The 20,681-nt window shown below is 36.7% G+C and overlaps 1 protein-coding gene across 3 annotated transcripts in view; it reads right to left on the bottom strand.

Annotated features, from left to right (window-relative positions):
- Positions 1–2,789: 2,789 nt before the first annotated feature.
- Positions 2,790–20,681, bottom strand: part of KITLG (KIT ligand) — a 57,304-nt gene continuing 39,412 nt past the window's right edge. Inside the window, exons 4-10 of one of the 3 annotated variants that reach the window (XM_051770072.1) lie at positions 20,069–20,248; positions 18,004–18,166; positions 17,033–17,128; positions 10,206–10,315; positions 9,512–9,588; positions 7,937–8,020; positions 2,790–6,785 (exon numbers count right to left, since the gene is read on the bottom strand). In XM_051770072.1, coding sequence (XP_051626032.1) covers positions 7,981–8,020; positions 9,512–9,588; positions 10,206–10,315; positions 17,033–17,128; positions 18,004–18,166; positions 20,069–20,248 — 666 coding nt within the window. In that variant the 3' untranslated portion in view covers positions 2,790–6,785; positions 7,937–7,980. The remainder of the gene's footprint in view (positions 6,786–7,936; positions 8,021–9,511; positions 9,589–10,205; positions 10,316–17,032; positions 17,129–18,003; positions 18,167–20,068; positions 20,249–20,681) is intronic. The other 2 variants (XM_051770070.1, XM_051770071.1) reach the window with 2 other exon arrangements.

The raw sequence follows: 20,681 nt of genomic DNA, 5'->3' as shown, positions 1-20,681 counted from the left end.
TAATTGGGCCAATTTTACTATCATGCTATTATCCTGCAGAGCAGAACTGGTGACAAACAAAGAAGCTTTTGTGTCTCAGTTGAACATTTTTTCATGAGCTCAAGAAATATCTTGCCAAAAAAGAATGAAAATTGTCCCTGCGTTTTGTGACTGGCCAGAAGCCCAAGGCTCATGTCTGTCTGCAAAATGTCTCGTCTGTATTTTTAGTTCCTGCTTGCTCATCATGACGTCTTGTAGAAAGGGCCAGAAGTCAGAGGAACTATAATCACATTGGGATTTTTCCTGATACATGTTGCAATAACTTACCTTGGGATATGGCAGAGGAAAAAGAGGCTAAACTTCCATTCCCTCCCCCTTGCAGTCTGCTTTAATTTAACCTTATTTTCTATTACACACCAGCACATAGTAATTCCTTTTAAGTATATAATAATAATACAAGACTTGATTGTGTTAGCACATGCTGCTTTGTAGATATTGGGAAAACTTAATCCATTTTAGAAATGTTTGAACTTTGGAAAAAAATTACCATCAACAACTACTGAAGAGTAGTAAGGAAGTGATTCTATAAGGTGTTAATATAGTGTAAAATACTGAAACAATCCATTTTGTTAAGACTAAAAACATCTTATTTATGACCATTCAGAAACTTTGGGCAAAAAATATGTTTAGTAACACACATGTGTTAACATGGAATAAAATTACACTAGAGTGTAACATGGAGTGTACGTGGAGTGGACATATATCCAGCTCATCTAAAATACAGTCATTTCATGGAAGTGTTAAGCTGTTAAAATGGATTGCTATCAAGAAAAAGTTGTTTATTATAATAAATGTTGTTTTTCTGCATGACAGAAGTAGGAAAATGCCATTATTAATGCTGTCCATGCCTCACACAAAGATAACCTTTGTTTTTGTCCACTAACTGAGATGTTTATATTAATTGTTTTGGAGAAACTAAAATTGGAAAACTGGAGGTAAATATTTCTCTCAATCCTTTAGCACATTTAAGTCTTCAGGGTTCAAATTAGGTGGTGGTGGTGGTGGTGGTGGTGGTGGTGGTATGTAGTTAGTCAGCATTATGTAAGTCATCAAAATATTATGGTGGTGTCTCTTTTGGCTGAAGATTTACATGTTTTCCCGGATTTTTCCTCTTGCACTTTACTCTGTCTACATATGTTACAATTCATAGAGTCATAGATTAGTTTGAGTTGGAAAAGGTCTTTAAATACCATCTAGTTCCTCCTCCCTGCAATGAGCAGGGACATCTTCAACCAGATGAGGTTGCTCAGAGCTACATCCAACCTAACCTTGAATATTTCCAAGGCATCTAACACCTCTCTGGACAACTTCTTCCAGTGTTTCACCTTCCTCACTGTAAAAAATTCCTTCCTTATATCTAGTCTGAATTTACCCTCTTTAGGTTTAAAACCATTAACCTTTGTCCTTTTGCAACAGGCCCTACTAAAAAGTCTGTCCCCATCTTTCTTATAAACCAACTCTAAGTTCTAGAAGGCTGTAATAAGGTCTCCCCAGAGCCTTCTCTTCTCCAAGCTAAACAGCCCCAACTCTCTCAGCCTTTCTTTATAGGAACATATTTCATGCCTCCAACCATTTTTGTGTCCCTCCTCTGGACCCTTTCTAACAGGTCCATACCTTTCCTATGCTGATGACCCCAGACCTGGATGCAGTATTTCAGGTAGGGTCTCAGAGCAGAGCAATCTCCCTCAACTTGCTGGCCACGGTCCCTTTTTATGCAGCCCAGGATGTATTTGACACCACTCAGATTGGTGTTGTCTGCAAACTTGCTGAGAGAGCACTTGATCCCACAGTTTGTGACTGATATTAAACACTACTGTTCCCTCCTCTGAGGGTCACCCCTCACCAATAACCTCCACACCACAGTCAATCTGGACATTGAAGCAGATTATCATTTACCAGCTCCTGACTTTGGTGAGAGTTGTTTTGTTAGCTAAGAATTCTTACATCTCATTTCCAGGTACCTAGCTGTCACTTTTGGCATCTTGAAATACCAAGTCAAATCTGCCTCCTTTTTGTTGCATGAAGTTTGCAGCTTCCACATGAAGTATGCTCATTTCCAACTCTGCAGCTACATGGTACTCATGTAGCCCTAGCTGAACTGAGTGTCCATCATACTGTTGACCCACCTGAGCCACCAGTGTTGCTTCTCAGGGCACAACTCCTGATACAGTATCAGTGCTACTCCACTGCTCCGTAGCCTCCTTCAAGTCCACCTGCTCTGCCTTTCTGGTTGTGTCCAGACCAACAACTACAGCTCTCATTCTTGTCCATACCCTAAATTCTGCTATCCCCAAATCCTACTGCCCTGTGTCCTGTCTTTACCTCACTCTTATTTCCATCTGTATCTGACTACTGCAGCTTCACCTCTCTTTCTTCCAAGGCTCCTTAATGCTCTCCAAGGAAGGCTGAAAGTCTCAGCAGGTTTATCTCTTCCTCTTAAGCCAGCATCCTTTCATTCTCTCTCAGGAATGGAGATGTGTCCTGTCCTGGACTTCTTACAGAAAAGCCACAATAAACTACTGAAACCTGAAAGAAATGATGCCATTCTCACAGGATAAGCTCTAGTTTCTACTGAAAAACCCTGGTGAATGCTACTTATTGTGCAAGAAGTGCACCAGCAACATTCATGAAATGCATTATGAAGGAGTCTGCATCTAGTAGCATATGTTCTGACAGAATTCTTCCAGGTGATACAGGACTTAAAGAAAGGTCTTAAATGGGACTGACACAAAGCAATATAGTAATTATTTGGCAGTGCATAATATCTTTATTTAGAACAATAAAGTATATGTATATAATGTAAATTCCAAATTTGAACTGATATAAAAAAGGATGTGGGAAAACATCTATCTTCAAGAGGACACATATGTACACACATCACATTTTATAAACTTTGTTGATTACCTTCAGTCAGAATGTAACTATGCAAAACTGTGCTGACAGTTACATTTAAATAAATGAATTTGCCCATGATGCAACCAGCAAATGTCTGTGTCTCTGTCACTAAAGAGTCTGAAGTTTCCGTGTTCCATCAATTTGATAACATAATAGCAACATGTCACCATTACTGTAGATCTGCATTTAAGGCAGTTGAATCAGATTCCTGAATTGAAGAATGTTGGATAATTTTTAAATGTAAATCTAACTCAAAATATCAGTATTTTATATATACAGTTAGATTTTCAATTTAGTAGTTGTACTGTGTGTACTGAACAGTTTCAGCATATTACAAAGAGAGAGCAACAGAGAAAACAGAGCTGGTGAAGATGAGAACCTAAAAAAATGTGCAGGTTGTACACACACTCCATAGTTAAGCACATTTGTAGTCAAGCACATTTTATAAGAAAGCTTATAAAATGACCTTGTGATGAAATAAGTACCATTAATTCATTCAAGTAAACACAAACCTAAACAGAGTTACTCAGCATATCACTATCTGGGTTTTTTTTCCTCACAAGGCCCTTAATAATTGCATGCAAAAGTGAACTATTTCAAAGGCAATTTAAAAATGTTGTTTCTCACCACAGATATCCAAAAGCCAAATTTGGCTGACTTTTGTATAAAAAAAATACAACACCCATTTCCCCCCAGTTTCATTTTAAGAGGAAGGGTGTTAGTTTTCCAAATGTGTTAATGCGTAGGTTCTGTCTACCCAAAAAGAAGACTGAAAAACTGATCACTCTCCAGAAGTTAAACAGCTTACAATGGAATACAGAGACAATTAAAAGTCTATTTCTGCCACCTCAACTCCCACTGAACAGTAACTTTTTCTATTTCCATTTATTTCAAAGATGTCTCACAAGTCAGTTGTCTTTCAAAATGTCACTATGTCCAAAGTAAAGATCTCCTCAGTGGCCACAGAAAGTTTCCAATAAATTCACAATCCCATTTCCAATGCCATGCTATCTACTGTATGTACAGAATGTCTAGAAGTGCCCTGTTTTGCAAGAGGACCGAGAACACCTGATGTTATGTTCAGATCTCTCAAAAGGAGTTGCAGAGAATGGGAAAACAATAAGGTCGAACAACAGTTCTGCTACTCCATGTGTCATACGACTTTGGTGCATATTCAAAGAACAAAGTTTGTGATGTGAAGGTGGAAAGTTTGTACATAAATTTTCTTTCTATTCTCATATAGCCTTAAATTTCCCTTGCTCCACAGAAAGATTATTTGAAAGTGATTTAGCTACTTTTTTGAGATATTGCTCTTGGAAGGTGAATATTTTGTCAAATCTGTGTTTAATGCATGTTTCAATTCATAGCTGATATTTTCTGTAGTACTGAATAGTAGACTAAGAAGCCTAAAATATTGCACATTTTGAATATCGAAGTATAATTTGGGGCACACCAATGTGCAACATCATTGTGCATTTGATTTTCTGGACAGAATGCATTTAGGAACAAGAACATTAATAAATACAAGATTATTGTTTGACTGAATCTAAGAAAATTTTTTTAAAACTTCAAATGTATAAGCTTGCCTTAATATCATATTGTATGAAGTATTTAAGGTTTTTGTACAATGTGTAAGGATAACTGCTTCTGGACACTTTTCCATTCAGTCAAAACTAAAACACAGTTATTCTCTACATTACCAATAAGGTGCAAATTTCCATCAAATAGGTCATACTGACAATTTTTTTAGGGTAACTCTTAAATAGGTTTGAAACTCAGAGTCTGAGGGCCTTGTGAGTAAAGAACGACACAATGTCAAAGGAAACTTAACCGCAGATGAGGAATTCTGTTATTTGAGGAATGCACTTGCTTTTTAGATGTGATGAACAACCTTGATTATTAATTGGATTAGTTCTACAGGAGCATCTTTCTGAATAAACATGAAGCTTCTCACACTAAGCTTCTTTCGATCTTGCCTAAGAGAAGTTCCTCAGATGATGCAAAGTTCTGTTATACTTAATGGAATTACGTTAATTTATACCAGCTGAGTAGGACTTGAGGACCCTTTTCTGACATCCAGGAAGTGCAAAAAGGGCTCGAGTATAAATAAAAATTCCACATGATCAAATCCTTGCATCAGTAAATTCATGAGAAGTTTTAACAATGATCTCATAGAGTAAAAATTCCGCTTAGAGTGGCTATATGCACACATCAGCTCTGTCATCAAACATGGCAAGGTTCTGAGGTTTTGTCTTTTTAATAAGTAAGACAGTTTTACCAATAATACACACACACTCACACATGTACACACACATACATGCACACATACGTATATATTATATGTATGACATATTCTTTTTATGTATGGTTCTCAGAAAATTCAGCAGATGAAAAAAATTCCACAGAACTCTTAAAAACTTTAGTGACTATACATTTTAAAGAGAACTAAAACTTTATGCAAAACATTAAAAGGGATTTTTTTTTTTTTTTAATTTCTTAAGTAGGTTAAACTAGAAGTCTTGCTGACCTGGTCAATTTGATAACAGATGACAGTTTGTCATCTGAAGTGAGCCTTTACCTTTTGGGAGTAAACCCCCCTAATACCAATAAATAATCACAACCATTATTCGGAAAGAGCCAAGATGAAAAGACGCACAACTACACTTGTAACTTTTACCATGGTATTTTTAGGATTTACTTGAAAATACATGTCTGTACATCAGTCCTGTACATATTCCATTGATGCTATAACAGCAACAGATGCAGAAGACAAGTGAGAAACAAAGCCTTTCTCTTTTGTTTCAAAAGAATTAACCTTCAAGAGTGGAGAATGCCAGGATATTAAAGCTTACTTATCACTTAAAACACAATGCAAACATTAATTATAGCTGATGTAAGTAAAAGCTAAATACACTCTCAGTATCTTTCAGATTTCCTACTCTAGACATTTAAAGACAAAGTATCAATGACATACATCATCAGAATTTAAAACACATTTCATGGATTTGTCTTTATTCTGATGTTTGAACGCAATTCAGACTCTTTACTTTCCCTTAGCATGGCTGGAAATTTCACCAGTGTTCACATCCCCAGCAGTTACTCTGAATGCTTCAAAGCTCTATGAGTTACATTCACTTCTTGTTTACTTTGTCTTCATCCAGTATTTGCTTCTCCTGAACAGAGACCATCAATGCTGATAAATTCTTGAGGCTTTCTGGGGTGGGCAACCAGCCACCTGGCACCCGACAGAGACCACATGTTGCTGTACACACGACCTTTGTCAGGCATAAACACAGCTCCTTATAAGTAAAAGTCTAGAACTCTAGTTCGTGGTATGACCTTACTTTCAAGTTTTATATACAATATCAAACAGTATGTTATCTGTATCCATTTCTGCATTTTCTGTCAGTTCAGAGATCTCCATCTGAAGACATCAATGTAAGGTAGAGGACACAAAATTTAAATAAGGGTGGAAAGGTATTTACGACTTGCAATGATTATACAATGGAGGCATTTGAAAGATGCTTTTTGTTCAGGACATACTTTGTTTGCCAGAGTCAGATGAAAGTATTAATGCAATTAGAAATCCTCAAATGTCACACAAGGTAGATATTCATATAAGAGACAGTCCTGCTAAGTGCACACTCTTCTTTAATTGTTCAATTCACTGTTGGTTTCACAGTAACAAACACAAATTGTCCTCGTTTCTATATCATGTCTACGAAGTCATGGGCAGCAACAACAGATGCAGACTCAGTCTGTCACTCCAGAAGGAATACGAATGTGCTTAAAGCTGCTTCATTTATGAAGCGAACATGGAACTGTTACCTGCTTGAAGAGAAAAACAGAAACTGATTTTGCTGATTAGTCTTCCTCCCTGTATAACTCACAGACATATAACAGAGACATTTTTTTCTTTATAATTTTGGAACTAGATAAATTTAATGACACTTGTATAGACATTTCTTTACTCAGAAAGAAAAATGTTATAAGATATACTTTCCTGGTCAAGAACACCCTTGCCTGCAAAAGCTCATCGAAGTCATCTAAGGTGATGAAACAACCGTCATGGTTTTACAGAAGTGTTGTTTGTGCATTTTGGTATCGGCAATCTCTGGCAGTAAACTTCCCTTTGAAGTCATCTTGGACAAGTCAATACCAAACTGAGTTTACACGTTTGGAAAAACTGAATGACTTGTCCAATGCAGTGACAATTTACCTTCTCACTAAGCAGGTGTTAGACCAAAGCAGCTGAGGAGTCTGAAACTCACTCAAGTTGTAGCTAACATGATCACATCAAACACCTGAGAGTAACCGCTACAGGACAAACTGCAAAATCTGGATTGCCTGTTTACTTTTGCATTGCTCTTTCCACTCGTGATATAAAATGAACCATTCAGTGCTGCCTGAATCTTCCAGACTCTTTCATAGATGCCATGGGTTAAGAACAGCACAGTTCCTGTGGTAAGAAGCCTCTTGCCAGAGAAGCACACCATTTTGCAGAGGACAGTTGTGACTGAGAAACCTCACTTGCCTTTGCTGTTCACTCTTGCATACTAAAGCAAGAATGATGCATCTGATGAGGCTACAGAGACTGCAAACTGTGCTGACCAAGCAACAATTAATAGAAGCTCAGCTCTGTTTGACCTGTTCTCCTACGCTCACCTGCTACTTTTAGCAGACTGTGTTTTTAGTTCACATTGCTTCCAAACTGCTGTAGGACAACAGCTGAAGGCTTCTCCATCAGCTCTTGAGCCAAAAAGGAGTAGCAGTAGCTGTACTTCACTTTGGAATTCTTGCACATTTCATTTTGAAGCATTCGAGTTAAAAGTCAAGTGTCTAAATTAATGGTACAGGATTAATTAAAGTAGTTGCTAAAGATCTCATGCACAAATCAAGCCTACTGATAGCAAGATACATTTTTTTTCCCAAAATGAACTGCTGAATTGCAGAAACTGAAAGTAATTAAGTCTATGGTAAGATTGTTACCAGAAAAACTTACCAGTACATGAAACAGTAACAGTGTTGAGGGAAAAAAAGCAACAGCTACACTTGTAGATGTTTCTTTTCTTTTTGCTGCAACATACTGGGGGAAAAAAAAAAGGTACTTTATTACTATAATACTAGTTTTTTAATTCCAATAGAATAGCAGGATCTGTAAGTTAGTTAAAATAAAAGGGAACCCAAAGTATTATAATTTATGTTTGCTATTAGTTCTTTCTATTTGTAGATGAATATTCCAAATTTCTCAGGAAGGAGAAATTTCTACTACTCATCTGTGCCATATATGCCAACACATATGCCACATATTTAAGAAGACATCTGATGGAGAACGCAGTCTGTCTAAATTTCCTGCTAAGGTCCTCGCCTGCATTTAACTAATTTTTTTTCCTCTTTTCTTCATATAAAACAGTATTTAATATTTCCTGTGAAGTTTAAAGGAAGATGTATGTTCCATTTCACAGGATTTAATATCTGTGAGGATGAGGTGCAGAATGAGTTACTCATAGCAACTAATATACTTGGTGAATATACAGTCTTTCATTCTATATACTGTACATGAAGTAAGTTTGTTTTAAGGATTTATTATTTTAGCAAGCCTAAAAATTTCAGCTCCTGTGACCAAACTGCTAGATCAGACCTTTGCCTGTTTCTGCATTCAGTAGCGGGCAGCACCGGACATTTCACAGTGTGAGAGGACTACAGTATGTGTCCTTCTACCAACCGCATCAGATCTTTCCATAAGTCCCTCATAGTTAAAATCTGACAAAACATCATGAAATATGAAGTTAAACAGTACTCTCAAAATGCTATAGCATGAATATCCCTAAGTCCTTTTCTGAATTTCACAGAATTCTTTGCCCAAGTCACATCCAAGGAACTTCAAAGTCTTTAATTGTTATTTCTAAGGTATATTTGATTGGCTGAGTTACACAGAACTTCTGTTTAAAAGTCAGATAAAGCCATGTTTAAGTATGAGTTTAACTATGAACAGAGCCTTGAATCATTTCAGGATGACTGTAGGAAGTGATTAGGATTTTAATGAGTCCTTATCAACTTTCTACAAGCACAAAAAAAACCCCTGGAAAACATAATACCCTGGGGAATACAAAAAAGTAAAAGAACACAAAAAATGTTAATGTAAAAAGTATTTAAAAGGATTTAGGAACACAACGAGGAAGACACTGCTTTCTATTTATTTCCATAATATCAGCCTAGCTTTACACTGTAGTGTCAGCCTAGCTTTACACCACACAGCAAATGACAACATTCATTTTATTTTGTTGCTTCCCCTATAGGTCTCAGCAATCCTTTCTCACAGTGGGAGTAAGGACAGACAAAGTGAAGGCAATGTCTTCTTTATAAAATTTTGTAAGCAGAAATATTCTCCATATCAATTTATATATTTACACCAGAAGGTCCTTTAAAGGGCACACCCTAAGCACATATTTTACCTCTGCAGCAAGACCCCATGTTTGCAGGTTTTTTGTGTTTGTCATAGAGCTAGAGTAACAGGAAGTAGCTCTCAAAGATAAAATCATATTTTCAAATGTAAATATCAAATGAAATGCTATACCTTATCTCATTTTCCTCTTGACAGTCATGACACTGCGTAGTTTCAACACTTTCTGGTCTGGATTCGGGATGTGTTTTCTGGGAAGAAAATGCATTAAATATAAATATTCTAAAGCTTTCTCTAGTAACTCCCTAAACAATTGCAGTATGTTTCAATTTGCTTCATATTTTCAGTATCAGTCAGCTTGCACAATGCAGGTCAAATCTGGCCATCTAAAATACATCTGCTACTGATATAATTTTATTATTGAAGTCTTTGTATTGTAGGAGCAAAAGCAAAAAAAAATCTGTTCTCAATATACAATAGGAGAAATGGAGAATTGGGTGAATCCTACATTGTGCCTTGCAGAATATACCACCTAAGGAGTCTTTCTGCTGTGCCTTTTGCAACTGGACATGCCTGTCTTGTATTGGCCTTTTTAGCCACCAGCGCGCTTGTAACAAACGTGGGTAGAGCCCTTCCCAAATCTTCATTCGCAAAGCCCAGCCATGATGAGTTTCCAATTAGACAGTGATCATGCTGATAAGACAGGATTTGCACTTTGACAGTGGAATTCAAGAATTTGACATCTGCATTTTATTTACATCTGCATTCCACAGTTCAGTGAAAATCAGAATGGTTCTCTTCTTTTCACCTCCCCCTAGCTAAGAAACGTAGTATCACTAGGTAAACAATTAAATGTAGTATTTCTTACCTTCCAGTATATGGCTCCCAAAATAAAGCCAATAAGAAGAGACAGCAATGATGTCAATGCTATGCTGATCCCTTGCAGGCTGGAGCTGCTAATGAAGCCAAGTGCTTCTTCTGTAATTAAAGATACTCTGTTAGTGAAGGCAGATTTATAGAAGAAAACTATCTTCAGGGCAACACTATTAGCAAGAGCACTTTCAAGCACCACCTACATAACAGCATCTTAAATAGCAGAACAGATACTTCAAAGTGCTATGTACATGAAGAGCACTTCATACAAAATCTTACAGGAAGTTTTTGACCACAAGGATGCTTCATCCAATTCTGAAATAACTGTGTTGAAAAGTACCAACACTAATTCTCTTTCTGTCACTTGTAGAGAATTCTCTTTTTTCCCAGACTTCAAAGTTTTGGATTTATTAATTCTTGGCAGTCTTATTTTGAAACACAAAGTAATTATTTGGAAAACAATATATGTTAATTTGTGCATTTTCCTAAGTTCCATCAGAGACCCCCCACTGACTGCAGACAGACACTTTTCCTTGCCACTAATGAATGACCAACATGAGGCCACTTGAGGGTGGTTAATTTAACAAAGGCCTGACCATTTCTAACATCTTCTTGGAAAGGTGCCACTGACTTCAGCAATATCAAAACCCTTGGTACCTTGAGGTCTAGCTGTGTGCTATTTGGTTATAACCATTTCTTGATAGCTTTTAACATTTTAAACAGAAGAGCAGCAATCCTAGTCTTTCCATTCCCCTCACAGGAAGCTGTACGCATGCTGAGACTAAAATTTGGCCCTGCAGTTATTTAATGAAGAGCAGGATGTGAAAAGTCCTAGAGAGTCACCTGGGGATTCTCCTTCTGAAATGCAAAGTGAACCATAGCAGACTGTTAGTTTAGACACCATCCACCCCATTTTTTTTCATTTTAAGATTGGGAGTCTGCAGTTCCAGTGGTGGATATATTGTCAGATTACAGGAAAAGAACCAAACTGTAAGCACTGGGAAAGTATAGCTGATTGGATATACAGAAAGGAAAATGAACTGACAGCACTCCAAATTTGTGCAACTGATGCAAACACAAATGTCTAAGCACATACAGTATGATATACTGGGTCAAACAATGTGTTTGGTACATTACTAAACAGCTTCCAAAAAACACTTCAGTTCAGAAAGGAGCATTCTTACAATTATCTAACAATTCATTCTCAACTTTCTGAGATTTTCTGGTTGACATTTTGTAAATTTTAGACAAATATCCTTTTAATTCCTGAAATTCAGCTGTGTTTTCTAGGCTCAACGTAGACAGAACTAAAAAGTAAGACAGCATAAAGTCTGTATCTTATATATTCATATAATACATAGCTCTCTGTATCTCATACACTGTTTACAAAGTATAGGTTCTGACTGTAGTGGCTTGAATTTCACTTAAATCTGGTAAGACTCGGCACACTAAAAGGAAGCATCAGTCAAGCAGAACCGATGCTAGCTTACCGTGAAAGAGATCTGTCTACAGAGGAGAAGGGAAAGATAACAGATAAAGTTCTACAGGGGTGAACATCAACTGAAAAAGAGAGGCTATTGATTAATCTGCCTCTGCCTGCTCAGAAATTAAAGCCAAGGTCAGAAAATAATTGGGGGGACATATCTTTTCTAACTTTTTCTCCCAGATTAGGCACAGAGGATGTTTGCTTGCAGAACTGATCTTCAGAAAAACTGGGTAAACTCAAGTGGGGTACAGCTAGCCTGAACAACTCAAAAAAGCCTTCCTGTCATTACTTTATCTGAACTGTATTCTCAGAAGAAAATTCCTACATTGCTCTTGTGCTCTAGGCAAGAAAAGTATAACCCTCATTTGCCTAATGCCATTCCTCCCCGTGAGAGACTGCTGAGTTACACAATTAAATTACGTAAATCGTATGGAGATGGTCATGTTTTCCAGATTCTAACCTGCAAACTTCAGAAAAAAATTAAAAAGTGAAATAAAAACCAAAGGAAAGACTCTTCAGGTCATTTAGAAAATAATATATTTGATAACGTTATGGTAGAGTGTATAACTTCAAAAACCCTCTGCCTACCTGCAATGCTGGGCAGCATGTCATGGCAAGTATGCTGTTTTCTAAATGAACTTCTAGAGAAATGTTCTGTATGCAGGGCAACCAGTGATAGTTTAGCACCCTTGTTTTTAACAGTATTTTTCACAAACTTAATGGAATAGTACACAACAGAAGAGACCCTTTAAAATGAGGTATCTAAAACTGAAAAAAAAAAATCTGATTTTTGAGAAGTTATCTCCAATATAGATGATTTCTGCATCATCTATGGAAAACTGAAAGGAATTCATAATAAGTTTTCCATGTGGGGACCTGTAACCCAGAAACAGAGCCTAAATACAGTCCCATTGTGACATCCCTCCCAGTCCACCTTCTAAAAATGACAATATATTTATTTTTTCATGACTTGATATATCATGCATGAATTAATTTGAAAATTAAGTAACCTTTAACTACCTTAAAAAGCAAATAACAACAGATTATTTAATTTTACACTGAAGTCCTGAAAAAAGTCTCTTGAAAGATCTAGGGAGAATGAAATGAATCATGACAGGTTCCTTCATTGTCTTTTTTTTTATATTAATATCTAAAACAGAACAGGTTGGAGAATTCTCTGTCTGGAGAACCTCACGGAGACTTGTGTCCTAATGAAGAAAAGGGAGATAAGGAAAGCAAATTGGCTACCATTAAGTTTTTGTTCCTTTCATAGGGACTATTTCCTCTGTTAGAAACTTTAGAGCTCTACATAGAAAGATTCTGACTCCCATCAACTGTAAAGACAGAGCAGGAAAAGGAATAGGAGGAAACCAGGTGTAACAGGAACTCTGTGAACTCTTTGGGCAATACCACAGAAGGTGCTGGCTTTGCAGTTAGTATATTATCTACTTTAAACAGACTCTATCCAGCAAAGTAGAAAAGGGGAGTGGATGCAGGCCACTGCCTCTCAGAGCTCTCACTCTGCATCTCATGGAAGATACCCTAAGGAGTCGAGCTCAATTGATGCTGATTTATGCATAGTCTTCGTGGACATTGGGATGTTCAAGCCACGAACAAAATATATTTACATCAAAAGCCACTCAGCTACACAACAAAGTTACTGAGCTGCTTCCAACTTGAGCCATATGTGATTATGATTCAAAGCACTGACTAGATTTTTTTTTGCCATATATGTCTCAAAGGAATTTTCAGTTTACCTCTGCTCAGTTCCAACACAATTACCACAAGATCTTATCTGTAAAAATGCAGAGCAGCTCTCACCTGTTCATTAGGGTTTTCCATTAACTATGAAGTTGGAACAAAGGAACAAAGGCACAGAAGGCAACACCAATTGCATTAAGCCACGGGTGAACATTTTCAAATTGTAGTGCAATTACTGAATTAAACTATGGTATTCTTTGCTTAATTAAAAAAGGAGACCTTATTCCTAAAAGCAATCATAGAGATCTCTGTGTTTACACATTCTTTGAGCTTCTTGGTACTGCATAACAAAGCTAAATTATTATGAGAAAATTATAGGCAAAAATGGAAGAAGGAACTACTGAACTTTTCTTGAAAATATAAAAAACATCATGGCATTAAATTGAGGAATAAATGTTAGTAACAGCTACTAAATTCAAGTTTGATCAGAGCAATATGAGATTAATCTTATGGGGAAAAAAAATAAAAGACTACTATTTAGTGTTTTGTTCAACTACTGAAAGAAGAGATCAGGACTCAAGTCTTCCTATCCTAACACTTGTTCTTCACACAGGAACCATCTCATCTGAATTCTCTAGACTATGTGAAGTACAATGATCCAGAGAAATACCAGCAAGACTGGGACTTAAACAGTTAAATGGAATTTCAATTGGACTACAGTCATGGAACACAAAGAGAAAAAAACCAAACCTCTTTAAATAAATTTGGAATGCTGGTGGTGGTGTCTTGAGAATTCTATGGAGGAAAAGATGGAGTGGGAACATGCCACAAATCTACATTCAATATTACAGGAATGGAAACAACACTACTGCCATTCAAAAAAAATAGAATAGCATAATTGTTCTATTTTACATTTAGTTGGGCTAAGATTTTTGGAGTAGATTTAGTTAAGATTCTACTATATTATCATACTTTAGTTTTATTGTCTTGTAAAAACAATGGAGTCGTGAAACATGGCTCTTTCAACAAAAGCAGGAACAACATTAAAACACATCATTTAGTTTATTTATATACAATTTATATGATAATTATTTCACAAATTATTTTATTAGATGATGCACTTCAGATTTGTCTAAGTTGAATTTAGAATGAGGAGCAGTCCAAGTCATCTGACTACACAGATTTTATTAATAAATTCAAAATTTATTATTAATCTGGAGGGGTTCTTTTGCAAACACTGAATGCTTCTAAATGCTCTAGAAACTATTAAACTAAAAAATAGCTCAATTTAAAACTATTTAAAATTAAAGAGAGTTATTTTTTAAAAAAATTAGTGCAGTTTATGTCTGAAGACGTCTTTTTCAGGCCTCCCCTCTTCTCTAAATGTTTTCCTTTTCGAAATTTGAATCTAGTGGTGCTGTCCTGAAAACAGTACTGAAGTCAGGGGACCCTGTGCTAGGGAGTCTTCACATGGGAAATAATAAGGTTTATTCATTGTTGTTCTTTCCAAGAAGATAAGGATTAACTAAAACCAAAACTTCCTCAGCAATGAAGTCAAGACAAAACTAAAATCAGTACTGAAGGCCATTTCAGGGAGTAAAACAGAGATGCCAATAAAGATTTCGCAGCTCTCTCCCTGCAAAAAACTCCAAACAAATAACTGTAGTCTAACCAGTCAGCATTCAAGTTAATGTAATTTAATCTGATTACGAGTTCAAACTGTCCCCAGCCCCAGACACGCAGTCCTCATGTCATTTCTACATAAGGCTGTTAACTGATATCCAATTTTCCAATAAATTGCTTAAGAGAATGATAATCAGTTAAAACACACCTGTACAGCATATGGCAGCCAAGCAATTTCTTTGATTTACTGCATTATTTTAATTAGGATTTTTTCCTACTTGATTATCAGTTCCAATTATAAAACAAGATTAATAATCCTGCTTCTGTGCTCTCCTCCACAGTACAGACACAGGTGCCACACTTCACTGCACTGCCCGGCATCCCTCCTGATATTGTACTGGGTCCAAATCCTTTTATCTGAACTGCTCCTGTAATCTCTCTGTCTGTCTTTTGGCTCCTTGATCCATTCCCATTGCTTCAGGCTGTGGCTGAATATTTTTCCTCTAGCAGTGACAGCAAAAATTATCACATGTTCAGACCCGAGAGAGAAACAGGTATGCATTCTTTAATCCCCTCCTGGTGCCTCACAGTTGGCCCTGAGCTCAGTAAGTTTCTTGCTGAGGTCACAGCTCTGTGACCTCTTGGCAGGGAATCTATGGCAGGGAGGCTTCTCTTTTCCAGAGAGGTAGGCTAACAGCCAGGAGTTGAGGGTGGTTTTTTATTCCAGCCTTCTACTCTAAGAGTTCTGGGATATGATGACTTAAGACCTTCTCTTAATTAGAAAGCAATCAGGAAGGGCTTCAAATCTGATAGCCTCTGTGAGCCAGCTAAGAGATAGCATGCATGGTGCCAAAAGCCTAGAGTGTAGATTGTACATTCCCAAGAGAAGGAGCATGAGCAGAAACTCAGGCTTAGGAGTATCTGTCCCACCAACAGGACAGATTAGGCTGCCAATAGGCTGTGTCCAACAGGCTACATTAGGCTGCCTCCTTGCACGTGATTTCTTATGCACAGGGATTACCAGGCATACGCTTCACCATCACACATTATGATAACATAGATGTTTGTGAAGTGAAAACTGGAAATTGTAAAGAGAGACAGACACACATTGTTATCCTCATGCGTCTGGGAAACAGGAACAAGGAAACAATAGCATGATTGAGCTTTGATCACCATTTCAGAAACCTCTACGGAAAATCCCCTTCTTTTGTTCACATGGGAAGCTCCAGAGATTACTCACCTTGTTGTACATGATGTCACTAAAAGCCCCTGAAATTTCACTGTTTCCTCCCACCTCAGATTCCTACACCCCTTCTGACCTCATGATGGGTAACGTTGAAGCTCTTACATCAACAGTTCTGGGCTCTCTTATCTGTCAGTGACCAGTCATATAATACAGTGACTGAGACAGATGAGAAACGTGGAGATGATTATGCAAGAGAGAAAACTACAGCCTGCCAAAAGCGTAGTGGTTTTGTCATTGACCCCAACCGAAAGCACACTGATTGTGGAGGCAGCCCTACTGCAACTACAGCTAGCAAACATGGGGACTCTCTTCAGGTCTGGTGTAAAACCAGATTGACAGTGCTACCAAAATGCAATGTACAGGCAATCTCTTTGTCCATGTGAGTATCCTCAGCTGATTTATAATAGCTATTCTGTTCACTTGGAGCAACTTCCTTTTCAGAGAGTTAAAACAAAGTGTCTGGGACAGCCAAATTTGCTGAGGCCACGTGACTAGTGAGACCTCATGACAGCCAAAACAAAGAGGCCTGCCCTCTCCAAGTTGTAGAGAGTTGTCACATCACTGTAACTCGATAGCATCTATACATTTTGGTTAGATAAGTTCATTGCATTTCAATATGACAGCTGAGAAACATATGGTACACCATTAGGATCATGTAACTTCCCATTAATTTGCACAATTAATGACATTCTTTTCCTCTGAGCTCTCATAAAAATCAGCTACTAGAACAAAATGGAGACACATATATTCAATCACTTGTACTTACTGTTACTGCTAGTGCTACTGCCAATGCTGTCATTCCTAAGGGAGCTGGCAGCAACAGGAGGAAACAAAAATGTTTTTGTGACAGCGACTCTGGAATCTAAATAGAAAATGAGTGTGTCAGCATTATGAAACTTAAAATACAGTTCCCTCTATATAAGATGATTGGCTATAGGGTTACTCTGATGTGGCTATAGGGCTGTTTTTCAAAATTGGATGTTTATAAAGTGGATTAAGCAAAAAAAGGCAGTTTCATTAAGAAGCAGTAGTGTCTTACACACTGAGATGCTGCTGAATAGCTAATCTGGAAAAGTAGTTGCTGCAAACAAGTTTTTAGGTTATGGCACTGATCTACTAGTTGTGTAACTGTGCAACTGGATATGTTGCCTTAATTAAAAAGCTAATAGCTGTCACTAGAGACAGTAAAAGAAAAGATAATAAAAAACTTCCGTTTAGTGGAAGGATGAGAAAAAACTCAGGAGCCTAACTTGAGCTTATTAAAATTTTTAAATGAAGTAAACATGGCCCTTTTCAGTAGAGGGGAGATGAATATGAAGATGACTTGAGGTTGCTGCAATTTGCAGCTTGTCCTGTCTTCCTGTCCTTTCAGTAGTGCAATCTTAGGCTCCTTTGCTGCTTTATAAAAACTAAATAGAGCATTAAAAGAAGATAAGAGCAATGTAAAAAGACAATCCAGGATATATTTGGAATGAAAAGAAGCAGAGCGATGCACTGTGAGGTTATTTGGATTATATCAAGGAATGATGCCTCTAGGAATGATGACACTAGTTTTTCTGTCAATAGAATTTGCCTTCAAACAGAAATACAACCTTCAGTGTCAGTAGTAATTCTAACTTGCAGTAAAAAAGGTGACATGGAGGTACAGTATCAGAACCTTAGTATCTCTGAAATTCAAGGAAAATCACCCATTTATATCTACTTAAATTCTTTTCCCCAAAACAAGAGCCATCTTACCATTCTCTGGTGTTTCTACTGTTGAAGGCAGAATGCAGTCATTCTTATCCAGTGTGTCTGCAAACTCCTTGTAGACCTCAATGGTACTATTAAAGTGCCTAAAAAAATCCTCAGGAATGAAGTGACCTTCTTCATAAAGGTGACCATTTTCTTTTACAAAATCCTAGCATAAAATACAGAATTCAGCTTGAAAGAAGGTCAAGAGAGATGTTCATTTCAATATCTCAACAGATGATAAAAATATCCCATGATGACACAAAACAGTTTAAATTTTTAACCTGCAGAAGACCAGATTGGCTGTGTACAATCTTCATAAAACATACAAGTCTTCTGATCTGAGGATTTCAAATTAGCTTTGCAAATAGAAATTAATTATTAATGTAGCATTGTAAAATTGCTAAGGAATGAAAGACAGTCTCCCATCCTACATTGAAAATGAAGAGATGTTTTTTTAATTCCACTCATTTAAAAAAATACCTTGATTTCACATTACTTTGCAATGTTTCACATGATTCCTTTAATCTGAACACATGAAACCAACACAATCATTGGTATTGTCATTAAGAGAACAGGGAACAGAATACAATAGCTGAAATACACCACTGCACAGAAGCAGGCTGAGATCCCTGATAATGTACCTAAAAATAAGAGCAGGACTATAAACAAGGAAGCCCAATCACTCTGAGGCCTAACAGACAAGTGTGTTATGCCACACTAAACAATAAGATTAAGATCTATGTTAAGATGATTGAGAGTTATCTTTTTTTTTTTCTTTTTACCTAATTCTGGCTTTCATAACAGATTTCTTATGCCAGGAGGTCAAATTTGGCCTGGGATTAATCTGTACTCCCAAGAAGGAAGACAGTGGTAAGAATGTGGTTTAAATATGTCCTAAGGAAAACTTCCTGGTTTTGGTTCCAAAATTATATTATATTTAATGCTGAAAGTACTAGACTAAAGATCATTTTTCTCTGAGGAAATCAATAGGTAGTTGTTTCGCTGAATTACAGGATATTTACTTTTCCATTCTACAAAACAAAATTCCTTTTCCCCAACCACATCCCAGCTGAGTGCTTTGAATCATCAGGACAAAAATAAAAAATAAATAAAAATTATATATACATTGAAGATTTGACAGAATTCAGTTTGAAATGGAAAGTAGGGAATGTCTAAATCCTCTCACCAACGTAATACAAATACATGACAAGGTTACACGGTTTTTCCTCCCTAAATGCACCTGAGTGTTTTAATTCATTTGATTCATTCTGAGTGTTGAAAAGGTACAATTACAACAGCTAAGAATTTAGTTGACAAAAATAAACATATATGGAAGATGAAATCCTTGTTCTAATGAACATGATAGATTTTACCTGTTTTATTCAGTGGAAAAAAAACTTCAACTACTGAACTTACTTTTAATTACTGGTTACAGATATATAAGGGACTAGAAAATTAATTTCTCCCCCCCCCCCCCCCTTCACACAAGAGAATCAGCTGTCTCTTGAGTGAGACACCTGGAATCCTTCCAGCTGCTGTAGGAATCCAGAAACACATGGAATGGGCTGATATGCTATGGTCTTTGCTGTGCCTTTGTATAAAAAAGTTCATTAAACCATGGCGAAGCTTACAGAGCTTCACATACTAAGAATATATTAATAGGTTCAACCATATCATCTTTAAATTTACATTAAGATCACTAGCAAAATGAATCATTCAAACTGGGTGCACAAGGAAGATGTCTGCTCATTTCAAACAGTCCAGGATGAATGAATTATCCTAAATATGATGGTCACATTTTTGACTATTTAAATAACTGTATACAGGTCATTTTATACACTGTAATTCCCCGTAAGCCATTTTTGTTTGAGGCAAGAGATAACATCTAGCCAATGTTAGAACAGTGTAAACTGTTTCTAAACAAAGTAGGGTTTCAGAGGTACAGGAATAGAAATGAGAACAAATCTAAGGAAGCTTTGGAGATTTTTAAACTACTACTGAGTACTGCATAACAGAAAGTAAGAATAAAAATATCCAGTATAAAAGCAGAAACTCTGTGTAAGATTACCTTGTTTTTATCAAAAGCAAGGCATGCCATAAGATCATTAATTATCCTTGTGAGATTATTGATGATTGAATAGTTGCTTAAAACATCTGACATATCTGAAATATCTGAAAATTTCTGGAGAAGATTATGTAGACTCCTTGAAAATTCAGGCACCATCAAATGCAACCAACAGTGATCAGGCTGTCAGGGGAAAAAAAGAGAAACAGACGTAGATTAAATATCAGACTTTTGTAAAAACTGGTTAAGCAGTTCAATGTGCAAAAGTAGATTAGACTGTTCTTTCCAATTTAAATTATCTCAAGAGTCTAAATTAAAATTATTCTTCTTTAGTGTGGCCAACTTTCTCTTCAGTCCTTTTGGTCAAATTTCTATTCTCACTGATACTGACATATTTATGGTTGTCTGTTAAATGACATCTCTTCATTAAAATTCTTAATGAATGCTGAGTATCAGTCTGTTAAGAATTTGAGCCTTGGGACATGTTACTATGAACCCTAATCCATGGTTTCATTAACCTATTTATTTTATTCAAACACCTACTGCTTTAACAATTCTTTAAACCAATATCAGTTTTCATTTTATTATTGTTACCTTACATGACTCAGTTAACCCC

Source organism: Manacus candei, unplaced genomic scaffold (assembly GCF_025592945.1).
Source record: "Manacus candei isolate 608988 ecotype Guabito, Panama unplaced genomic scaffold, ASM2559294v1 h1tg000114l, whole genome shotgun sequence".
NCBI classification, from domain to species: Eukaryota; Metazoa; Chordata; class Aves; order Passeriformes; family Pipridae; genus Manacus; species Manacus candei.
Note: the sequence above shows the minus strand (reverse complement) of the source record. Positions and strands in the feature narration are given on the sequence as shown.